Consider the following 12,234-nt stretch of genomic DNA (forward strand, 5'->3'; position numbering starts at 1 on the left):
AGTTGGACTGGGTTCGTTGGCTTTCTGTGGTTCACATGACTTTCATTGTTTCATAAACAAAGTGTGTAACACGAGAGGGACACATCATCAGCCCTTAATTCTTCATCTGCGGACACTTCAGAGAAACAACACTTATTTAAGTACTTTTGCACAAATTCATTCTTCCATTACAGTCATAATACATATGCTAAGTTACAGTGTTGTCCGTACGCACACACACACACACACACACACGTGCACAGGCATGCATAAAACATAGCTGGATAGTGCAAAATCAGCCTTGTCCACACAGCACAAAGAGCAGAGGGAGCAAGTATACTCAGAGGAAGGACCCAGGCATTCAGCATTAATCATACACTGTGGCACACATGCGTGCATGCACTCTCTCTCTCTTTCTCACTCACACACGCACACACACCCTTGAGGCGGTACCACCCATTTACAGATGCACAAGCACAGACACACAGTCATACAGTAAACAGATGCACAGAAACACACCCTCCACCTGCTTTTGTGGGCAAACAGACTAACATGTGTGCGAATGTTGATACGTGTGCACACACATACACACACTTCCCCCAGGACACCCTACACCATTCAGGAAACATTAGCAGCATTAGCAAGGAATGCTAATTGAAACAAACAGCTCATGGTTTCTTCATTTCTGAGGTGGGAGCTGGCTGTAATTGAACCTACTGTGTGTGTGTGTGTGAGTGTGTGTGTGTGTGTGTGTGTGTGTGTGTGTTTGTGTGTGTGTGTGTGTATGTACACATGTACAGACACACAATTATTCATGCCAGAGATCTGGGAACCATTGTACACTATTATTGTCCTGCCTTTTCTCCAACTTTGCTTTCAAATACGAAAGAGAGCAAATTGTTCACCATAAACACATATTAGTGCTGACAGAATCAGTGTTTCAGACCAAAGCAGATTTCTCTTTCACCTCACAATTACATGCAAACAGACACTCTTAGCTCCAGTCAGTGTATTTGGAAAGACTTCATTTAATGCAAAATAGAGATTCTGGTTGGAGCTGCTGCCATGATGAATTTTCATATTGTTTGGCTTTGAAGTTTAGAGAGTAATCCCATTACCAGCTGGACAAAGGTCTGCCACGGTGGCCTTTTGACGTGGCAGAGGGTGAGAAACTCAACCTATACCTCACGCTGAACATCCCTCATGCAGCATCTGAGACTCCCTTACCTGCACCAAAAGCAAAAAAGTACGTCTGGTTGGGATTTCTCTGCAGCAAGGAGGCCACACGGCGAGCCATTCGCTCATTGCGCTTGTAGATGAGCTCCTGCCGGAAGTAGCTGTCGATCTGCTGGGCTGTCATACGGTCATGAGCAGGCAGGGAGCTGTTGATGAAGTGAGGCAGCTGAGAGAAAGAGAAAACTAGAATTGAAAAAAACATGGTGAAAATCCAAAGCACAATAAAATGTTCATGAAACATTTAAAGCATACATCAAACACAAAGAGAAAGGAAAAAATGAGAATGGATGAAAGAAGAGGACTGAATGGGGGTGTTGGTGACAACCTGGCAAATGCATGTGCCCATGTGAGTGTGAGACCTGGCAACCAGGAGCATTTGTGGTGTGATAGCTTGACAAAATGACTGCTCTGCTAATCATATTTTAAATGAGACCGCATCAATGACGGGTGGAGGAGAGAAAAGTGTCACCAGCACACGTGTGTTCAGGCTGTTGTAGCACATTAATGTGTTTTTATATGTGTGAGTGCACTGCACGAAGGCAAGTGCTTGTGTGCACGTTCAAGTACCGTACATACTCCAGTGTGAGCGTGTGAATGTGTGTTTAATTGCTGTGTGATATATTAAGAGTCAGACAGGCAGAGACAGACCATGCTGGCTCTGTTCCACTCTTGGCTGCATCACTGGATTCAACAGGCTGTTAATCTGTGAGGATGAGTGGAGGTCTGCGGTGGGGAAGCCGGGATTTTGTATCGGGGTCGTAGCTGTACAACTCAGAAACACACGGGCACACCTGAACACACACAGTCTCACTTTCTCTGTCTTTAGTTCTTTCACTTCCTGTCTGGGTATCGCTGTACCTGTGTTTGACATTTTACATATTATATAATATTACAGATAGGTGAAATCCCAATACACTAGACTAGAGTACATCCATTTGGTCTGTTCCCTCTTCCTGGCATGCTGTTTGCTGCCAGAAATAAATATGTCTTTTCTTAACTTAGGACTGTTATACTACTGGTCGACTGTACTACTATGGTGCAGAAATTATTTTCCATGTGTTGTAAGTCCTATTTTTGACTTGGTCCATTAGCCTTTTTTACAGGGCCTGAGGATGGCAATGTTAGTCAGTATGATTCATGATATCTGGATGGAAATGTAATTTGGACTTTTGTGATCTTTGCGCAAATGTAGAGTGTGTATAGGCATCTGTAAAGTCTCAATATTAAGCATTAATATTTCAGTGGGGTCTCTGTTTCTGTCATGACTTCTGTACTCCTTATCTACCTCTAAGGCTACCCAGCCTTCGGTTTTTCTACCCAAGTCGGAAATAATCAAATGATTGAGGGACTGGAGGAAGAAAGATTTGAGTTTTTGTGTTACAGGATGTTTTTGTGTCTCCATATGTGTTTGAGTGCACATATGCTGATGTGTTTACAATCTGGAATTGTATTTGTGTGTGACAAGAACACACACATGCAAACATACAGTTGCTGTCTAAAACTGAGTTACAAGTTGACACTGCAGTAAATGGTGCATAAATCACTCTGCGTGTGTATGTGTGTGCGCCAATGTGTGGTGTCTGAATACTGAATACATGGGGGGATTTATTGTACCACGTGTGAACAAGGTGCTTCTTTCCAGTATCCATCCAAAATCTGTATCTGGCACATTTTCTCTCGCTCCCTCGACTGCTCTTCCTGCTGTTTCACTCTTCCTGCTGTTTCACATAATGGTTGTAATTCACGCCGAGTTCACTGTTAAAAAACAAAGGGTGTCTACGGGAGTCGCTTGTAGGGATCCTTTCCATGTTTTTATAACAGTTTGAGTCTGTCAGTGACAAAAATAAGCTTATTTTGTGGACGTAATTTTGACTAGCACATTTGCCCCGGAGGAATACGTTGCAGCAGAAGCCAGCTACTGCACAGATTCCAAAACCTTTAGTACCTACTAATCAATTAGGGACTAATATATATATATATAAATAGGGCCCAGGTTTAAAAATGCTGAAATTATCCTTTAATTCTATGATCATAATAAAAACCTTAAGTTTACCTTTTTTTAATACAAAAAATATATATAATGCTTAGAGTGAACCTGGGAGACAAAGAACCCTGACTTTGCTAGTAATATAATAATGATGCCTGTCACAGTTCATTTTTACTCACATTTGGCAGGTCTGTGTTTGATAAATCAAATCCAAATGGTTTGTATGACATAAACCACATTATTCACTTATCTTTCTTACCTCTACATATAGTTACTCAGTGGGGAAAGAAAGAAAGCTGCATTCACACAGATAACTGTAAGCTGAAGCCTTTCATCGTCTGTCTGTGTTTTTTCAGGGTTAATCACCCAGGTTCATCCGGACTGACAGGGGTTGAACATGGGGGAATGAGTTAAAGAGAGAGCGAGAGGTAGAGTGGAGTGCTTCATCATCGCTCTGGTGAGTGAGGATCGCGTTAGTGTTTCGTGATGAGAGAAAAAAAAAAGTGTTCGGTCAGAGAGGGGTCAAGGTGGGAGTGTAGTGGTAAATGCAGATAAGTTATCACAGCGAAGGCCATTAACTGCTTTGTATCCCAAACTGCACAGGAAATGTGGAGTGACAGGGAGATATTTCCTCCCTTCCTTACTACTGGTATCGCTCTGCACTCACTTGCTCAGTCAGTCTGCCAGCAATTTACATTCTTCTATTCTTAATTTAAGATTTGGCTCTTTGAAGTCTTATTTCTCCTCCATTCTCTTCTTTTACTTACTTTCCTTTTCTTTATTTTCTTTTCCATTTCTTTTCATTTCCTTTGCCTTTTTTCATTCTCTTCTTGTCCTTTCATTCTCGCTTTCCTTTCCTTTCTTTTCTCTCAGTATTAAACCATAAAAACACCACATTTTTACATTGTATTGTGCCACGGAACAAATAGTTGAGGGTAACAGAATCAATTCCTATACAAACATCAGAATAATCAAGTAATTAGATTTAATTTGGGATAGGTCAAACAGCTAAAGATAACAGTAATGGATGACTACGTTTATCATATGAACTTTCATCATGGTACTACATCTACAGCAATTTCAAAGTTAGTAGGCCGTATAAAAATCTATGTATCAACCTTCTACCTTTTACCAAATTTCTTTCATGTCCCTGTTCTTTCTTATCTGTCTCTTTCTCTTAACGTTATTTAATTTTTAATATATTTAAATTTTTCTAACACACACACAAACACATCCATCCATCCATCGTCAACCGCTTATCCTGCATACAGGGTCGCGGGACACAAACACACATACGCTTTAATTACTTTACGCTTTAAATTACTTGTTTAATTAAGTGTATGAGGTTGAGGTTGTTCTTATGTAGTTTGTATGATGCTTTGACAATATTGTTGTAATACATTCATGCCAATAAAGCTAATTTGAATTTAATTGAATTGAATGTCCATGATGGATTTGGGATCACCTGATTGTTGAAAAGCATTATCCTCTCCTGCACCGTTCTGCGGTGTTCTGCTCTGAGGCCCATCATCGACCTCTTTCTAATGTGATGAAGATTGAACTGGGACCCTATCAGGGGTGTTGGAGGCCCCTGGAATAGGTCCTATCTATCAAAAAACACCTGCTCTTTACGGCCATGGAAGTTCACACACAAACCTGCTGTAGATCACCAGACTACAGAGGCAGGCACCACAGTCAGGCGTCTGATTGCTCTAGCATGTGCTAGGAAACGTTAATACATGTTATTATGACATGAAGAGGAGGGGCGAACTGGTATGATTTAAAGTGTGCACAGAGGAGACGACTGTAAACACGACTGCAGGTGAAACTGTGGCTAACAATCTCTCCACGGGCATTGGAGAGAGAGACATGGATAGACACCGACAATGAGGGAGACAGAGGGAGAAAAAAAGAAAAAAGGGAAATATGTGTCTTTTGTCAGGGCTTAACAACAGAGGCTTGGTGAGATGAGTCTGAATAGTGAGTTGTGCATACTTTCCCGTGCTTTGTGTGTCTCTAGTGTAAATGATGTGGAATCTCTGCAACTGAGCGGTGAGTTGAGGTTACATGGTGTGTTAGGTTTAATGAGACTTGAGGATCAGTGAGGAAGGTTGACACAGCATAATTGACATATGAGGAGGGCTTGCGAGTACATCTGCATTCGAGGGTGGAGAGGGAGTGAGAGCTACTGCACTGTGCATGTGTGCACGCTATATATTGAATGGCCTTTTGAGCTCTGGGTGTGAGGACTGATGAGGAGGCCGTCATTGAAGGGAGCAGAGGCTATGTTAGGAAAAGCATAGTTATGTGGAGGTCAGATGTGTATTTACGGCCAGTCCAGAGCTATTAAAGAGTCAGACTATCAAGTAACTTGAGGTTGAGAGGGATTAAGATGGCAATGTGCAGTTTTGTGAAACTGATGTGCAAGCCTAAAAGTTTGAGGTGACGGTGGTCTTGTGGAGATTATTGTTACCCAGCACCTACAAATGGTAAGTATGATTGATGATTGCCGTTTTGTTCTGTCTGGCTATAATTGGGCTCATATCATGGAATCTGATTTTATATGTGACATCTTTTGGTTTACGACTTTACATAATCTGAAGAAACAGATTATTGAGAACAAAAAGGCAGTAAGACCTTTCTAGCAGCCCGTTGTTGGACCATGTAGAATTTTGTAAGTAGAAAAATATGGAAGGAAATATGAAGAATTTGGGATTTTTTTGGCCAAGTGCTATAATGGCATCATGCTGGGCAATCAGTTTCCACTCATTTTATGGTCTTTATGTTGCCCTTTTTCAAGATGGCTGTTTTAATTGCCTTCAGTTGTTCAGCTGACATTAAGCTACAAAAGTTAACACTGTCTTTGCTGAAAGAAAAATGGATAGGGAGTGATTTAATTTTTATTTTGGGATGAACTATCCTTTAAGGAAACATTTATTTTTGATAATCTAACACTTGAAGGAGGAGACCAACCTGTGAGGTGTCATGGTTGAAGATGATAGAGCTGAGATCACCACAGTTGTAGTGGGTAATGAGGTCTTCGGTGGTGTAGGAGCCCTGCAGGCTGCCTGCTCGGACACCCTCGTGCTGCAGCAGTGTCTGGTTCAAAGCAAACAGCACCTGCAGGGAGAGAGAGAGACAGGAAGACAGGAAGGGTGCTGTTACTTTCTGCATCCTCAGACTCGGCGTTCTCTGCTCTGCACTCAAGAGGAATTTTCCATGAAGGGGGAGAAATTAAAAGTGTTCCTCTTTAAAAAATATAATATGACCTTTAATATACAATGAAGCTGTTATTCCTTAGTGTCGGCGAAAGCTCTTTTGCAGCGTTGTCATTTCTTTCAGGATATTTTCATACGCTTTCCATACAGGCTGACTTCAGGTAAAAGCAGACCACAAAAGACATGGCAGAACTCCACTGAATTTCTTCTGAAGTAGGGAGAAAACAGGGGAAGAAAGGGTGAGCTGAAGAGAGAAAGAGAGAGAGAGGGAGACCCTTTAAAAATAACCCTTCTTTCGCTTTCACCAGGCCACGGTGCCGTAAATTTACAGCACCCATTAAAATCAAAAGTAAACCCTCTTTAGAGAAAATTTATAGCGTGCAGCCGCCAGCCGGCACAATGACTCCACAGCTGTCCTAGACAGCAGGGGTTAACCTCCCTGCTCCCGCCCTCTAAAATCCCACGCCACCTCTGACTGGCCTGGCAACTGGGACTGAGTTGTCAATCACTGTTAAGCTCTCTTACAGGAACCAGAGGTGCATTACAGAAGAAGATTTTTTTTCTTTCTGTGTACAGCAGATTTCACACAGTTCTACATTGCATCCAGTGAGACAGTTTCAGTTGACTTGATTAGGACAAGTGACTCGGCTCATCATATCTTCAAACCACACCACACTGATCTGTGTCTAGGATCCTAATTACCAAGAAACCTGACTAGAGCTTAGGAAAATACTGCAGGGAGAACGTCAGCATCCAGGCCCAGATGATTTGTGGAGCAGCTTAAGGCCGATACAGCTGCACAACTGATTGAGCCTGATGTCAAAAGTCTGGGTTGTAATTCACGCAATTAAGTTATGTTTTCGCAATCATAAATGCCCATATTGTGCTTATTGAATGTTTCAACTCCAGGTAACCCTTACGCTGGGATAATCACAACCAAGCTCTAAGCTCAACCTTGTGACTTACTCCTCCCCTCTCTCTGAGGTCATTGTGTTTGCTAACCTTGTCTTGTGGGCTCATTTTGGCTTTAGTGCGCTTTTTTCATAATGCAAAGAGACAAGCGAGGAGCTAACAGCATATGTAACTCTCTCATTATCTTCCTTTCATGTCTTTAATTTTCTCTTACTCCCTGCTCATTCACTTCAGAGGAGTGTCCATCCTCTTCTCATCTGTCTGCCAGCACTGAATCCCGAGCCCTTCCTCCCACTGTACAACCAAGAACCGAGTCCGGTCATATTTATTCTTTTTGACATGTTTCATCGAGCATATTTTCTGTTATGCTCAGCGCCGCGCTGTCGCCCTGCCAGAGGCGGATAATCCAGGAATGGGTCTCGATCAAACCATTTCAGTCCTGGAAAAAAAACATAACTTTTGTGCTTTTCTCAGTTCATATCTCAGCAACCAGACTTCCCAAACCCAGTAGCCTCCCTGCTGTTTGAGTAATGACAATATCCCTCTTTTCAGTTTCTATTTCCATCTCATGTGAGATTCTTTTATTGCGCTGAACTTGAGGTCATGTTGAGGTGTGATGCCAGGCCCAGAGAGGCTAATACCTGCCTGGTGGCTAACTAGCTACAGTAGCTAATTATGCGTTTGCAGATGCTGATTCGGTGCCAGTAAGTTGCCACTGACCTTATTCCTTGACCCATAGGGCTCTCTGCCACGTCTCGAGGGTTATTCTAAGAGAAACACCAGAGCAGGGCAGAGACAGGGGCGGGAGCTGGCACAGCACACACACCTGCCAGGCTGTTTGTAATGCTGCCAGCTCCAGTAGTTTCCCTTAGCATGGCAAACTGCTCCAGACACGACAGACAGGATGCATGGTGAGAAGGGAGGTGGGGGGGGGGGGGGGGGGGAGTGTGGCTGGTTGTGTTGTTAAGGGAGTTGTTATTTCAATATTGTCCGTCTCCCGGGGAAAGAACATCTCTGCAGCTGTAACCATGGCGCCTGAGTTTGTGCTGGGCTGAATGAAAGAGCACGTCAATCACTGCAGGAGAGCCGGCGAGGGAGAGAGGGGGAGCGAACAAAAACGCAAACATTTCCCGTGTGTGTGTGTGTGTGTGTGTGTGTGCTTGCATGTATATTCATACGTGTAAATGTGTGTGTGTGTGTGTGTATGCATGCGTGCATGTGTTGACTGACCGAGTGGGTGTTCTCATGCTGAAGTGGTCCACTCACTGTGACAGACTGGCTCTTTTACGGCTAGGCCTTTTCAGAGAAACTAACATTGACACTGTTCACCACATAGTTTACTACTGCAGGTCTTGCTTCTCTCGCTCTTTTTTTCTTCCCCCGTCTCATCTAATACATGCGTGAGAAACTCCCATTGTAATTACATAAAAGATTTATTAGAACAAAGCTGGAAGGAGCCGAGCACATGGACGGTCTTGGAACCTGCGATCTGAGCACAGCCCTCCAAAAAGTCATTAGCGAGCATTGGAAAGAAAACAGAAAAAAATGGGTAGGGCAGGAGTGGGAGCAACAACAAAAAAAATGGATTTAGAGAGATCTTTCATGTTTCAGAAAATGTCATTTATCAACATACTATGTGCGCATTGCAGCAATTGACCTTGAAGTGAATTAAATCCTAGCTGCATGCTAGCAATAGTGTTAGCTTGTTGGTTTTACGGGTCTGAAGCGTGAGTAGGTGTCGATGACAAGGGGCTGGAACTGAGAGAGCTCACTCTTGTCGACTCCATCACTCCCCTATTAAACCTCCTTAATTCTGAATCGGAGAACGTGAGTGATGGATAGAGCTAAAGGGCTCCGGGCTGTGATACAACAGAAGGAAGTGTCAAACTGTGGAGGCCAAACATGGACTCTGGCAAAGAGGTGAAAATATAATAATACCCAGGATTTTTTACTTTTTACCTTTTTACTTGATAGCTGTAGGAGTCGGTAAAGCATGCATGCTTTGTTATTCGTTCATGAAAAGGACACATCAACAACAACAGCAGTTAATACACAGATCAAGAAAAACAAAACACTGCCACTTACTAATCCTGTCTGCTTCAGTCTTTTTCCTCCCTCATGTCCACTTTCCCCAAGCCACCCTTTTAATTTCTCTATCCATTACTCACTTCCTGTCTCTAAGCTGTGGTAAGACACTATTCCACAGTCTTGCAGAATGACAGAGAAAGAAAGAAAGAACAAAGGAGGAGTAATAGCACAAGGAAAACACCGAGCGTAGAGCGAGAGTTGAAAGTGTGAAAGAATGGTATAAGACAAATAAAGCCTTGTTCTCTGTGAGAAGAGCATGTGTTGCACAGATGGAGGTGATTCTTCTCCATTTGCGCAGTGGAGAGTGGTTTGGGTTAGGTGAGTACAGGCCAGGCATGGGTACTGGGTATAACCAGGCAGTCAGGTGCATGAAAGCACCTCGGTGCCAGCATCAGGCAGGGGATCTGATCCTTCACACATCTCCCTCTTTCTCCCAGTTTTACTCAAGCTATTTCTCTCAGTACATCCTTCATCTTTTTTTTCTTCTTCTCACTCAGTTTTTTGTCCTCTCAGGTGTTATGTGTAACATCATGACAGTAATAAATCACCACTTCTTTAATCGTCACATTTTCTGCCAGCTTTTTTGGTTTGTGACCTTTTGATGCAATGACGCAATGTCTATTTGAGACCCCTGGTCTCATGTCTGTGACTTGTAAGCACTTCCGCTAAAATGTGATTTCGTCCCTCTAAACAACACAAACAATGAAATAGAGGCTATCAATCACTGGAAACACTATGCTGTGTTTTTGGTGACTACCACAAGACATGTTAATTATTTTATCTGCAGTCAGTTGATTCTTAAAAGCTTTGTAGCTTTGAATAGAGACCGTACAAACAGAATGGGAATTCAGCTCTTTCTCTGTTTTTTTTTATTTTTTTTATCTCTGGTCATTTAATCAGCCCCTGATAAAGAAAACAGTACAAACAGTTTCAGGGTGGTGCGTTCCCCTCGACTGCTCTCGTCTCCCTAAGACCCGCTTGTGTTTCATCGCCCGAGAAAGAGAAGAGTTAGACCCCTGACCCAGGACACGCACTGCTGAGTTCCTCTGGGCCGAGCCGGCTTCCCCCCTGGGCTCCGGCTACAGACGACAGGAGGGGATTGGGTTCACAGCACCCTGGGGTGACTGAAGGGAAGGAGGTAGGGAGTTGAAATAACATCCAGGGCAACCCAAGAATAGGAGAAGTGTGATAGCTCATCCCTGTTCCCCACAGAGCAGGCCCCAAAAAAAAGCGTGGATACCAGTTTTTGAGAGTGTACTTTCTCCTTCATTGCCACTGTAGAGAACTATAAAAGAAATCATAAAAAGCACCCTTGTGTCCATTTTCTTTTAACCTGTCCTATCTCAGTATGACTTCACGCTCAAATCTGTATGTAGTAGTGGCGGGGTTATTTAAAAGCCTGCTGTTATCTGATCTTTTAGTCTCTCAGAAGCACCTTGAATACATTAGGGTGGAAAGATGGTGTCACACAAGACCACATCAAAGTTGTCTGGACAGTCTCACATGATAGCTTCACTGTTGTCTCCAGTTTTATCAACAAGGTTCTCAAGACTTGTTCTTTCTTCTTCTTTTTTTCATCTCTCCAAGCGAATCGTGTTACCTGTCAGGGGCTTTAAAGGCAACACTGAAGCATAAAAATGCCGCAAACGCGACCTCCAACGTCAGACTATTGCCAAAATAGTTTTACAGCCCTTTGGCGCCTTTCTGCGTGTAACGTTTCCTTATTTGAAGGTGAGCAGCACTTTCAATTCATCACATCTGGCCTGAGCTACAGCAAGCCAGAGCCTTGCTTTCTTCCAGATCTTTATCCCTGTTAATACCCATGATGCACGCATGCACACTCACAAACACATATACAACCACCCGTAAGCACACACGCTAATAATTATACACACCACATTCCTCTCAGAGCTATACCTGTATACAAACCACATATTGTAGTAAATGAAAGAGAAGACATTTCACATCTTTTCCACTCAGGACAGCGCCAATATTTTGAATGTTGTTTTCTCTGTTGTCTCTGCCTGTCTTTCTCTTCCCACTTCCTTTCCCTCTTCTTTTATTCTCTTTCTTTCTCTGCCCCACCAAGTCTCTCACCCTGCCTGGTCTACCTCCTGTCTCGGCCTAGGAAATCCAGGGATTACCAGAGGGACAATCCCAGTGGCAGAAGCCTGCTGCTCCCAGCTTCCGCAGAAAGACTCCCATTCTTCCCCCTCTTCTTCCTTCCATCCTGTCATATTTCCTTTCTGAGGCATGGGGTGAGGGTCTAATGATGGGAGATATTCCTCTATTAGCTTGGAATGGTAACATCCACCCCCTCTTTGTCTTTTTTTTATCCTTCCTTCCTCTGACTAAAGTTCGGTCTCACCACCTCCACTCCTGTCCTCCTTTCTCTGTTTACTCTTATCCACTTGTTTATCTTCTTTTCTCCAATAAAACCAGATCTATAGGCACCCATACAAACACACACTCACAGTGTATACATCCCTCTAGTCCCCAGAGCCTCCTCTCCTCTTAATAAGAGTCTCCGGTGAATGGGGGGGTGGGTGTCACCCCTACACTCGTCCACAAATAAACCCTGCTGTTTGACTTGGCAGCACTGCTGCTGCGCCAGTCATCCCAGCTTTCCTGCCTCCCCAGAAAACAGAGAAAATAATAAAGTATCACTTGATCCGGAGTGAAAAAGCGCACAGCTGGTCCCTCACCATGAATGCCCACAAGCAGAGGGTGTGGGGTGTGAAAGAGTGGTGGAAAATTATAAAGGGAAATTGTGCTCATTTTTGTTTTTCAAGGGCGAAGAGCTGTTCAACAGGA

General features: G+C 43.3%; 1 protein-coding gene and 1 long non-coding RNA gene across 5 annotated transcripts in view; one reads left to right on the forward strand and one right to left on the reverse strand.

Annotated features, from left to right (window-relative positions):
* The window catches only part of LOC119900787, a 125,499-nt gene that overhangs the window by 87,729 nt on the left and 25,536 nt on the right, over positions 1–12,234 (forward strand). The gene's annotated exons all lie outside the window — the stretch shown is intronic.
* The window catches only part of trabd2b (TraB domain containing 2B), a 67,639-nt gene that overhangs the window by 21,095 nt on the left and 34,310 nt on the right, over positions 1–12,234 (reverse strand). For both annotated transcript variants that reach the window (XM_038716029.1, XM_038716030.1), the window contains 2 exons: positions 6,176–6,322; positions 1,207–1,381 (listed from right to left, as the gene is read on the reverse strand). In XM_038716029.1, the coding sequence (XP_038571957.1) occupies positions 1,207–1,381; positions 6,176–6,322 (322 nt within the window). The remainder of the gene's footprint in view (positions 1–1,206; positions 1,382–6,175; positions 6,323–12,234) is intronic.

The sequence above is a fragment of the Micropterus salmoides genome, unplaced genomic scaffold, assembly GCF_014851395.1.
Source record: "Micropterus salmoides isolate LMB-PRFRI ecotype aquatic unplaced genomic scaffold, ASM1485139v1 Ms_hic_scaffold_13, whole genome shotgun sequence".
NCBI classification, from domain to species: Eukaryota; Metazoa; Chordata; class Actinopteri; order Centrarchiformes; family Centrarchidae; genus Micropterus; species Micropterus salmoides.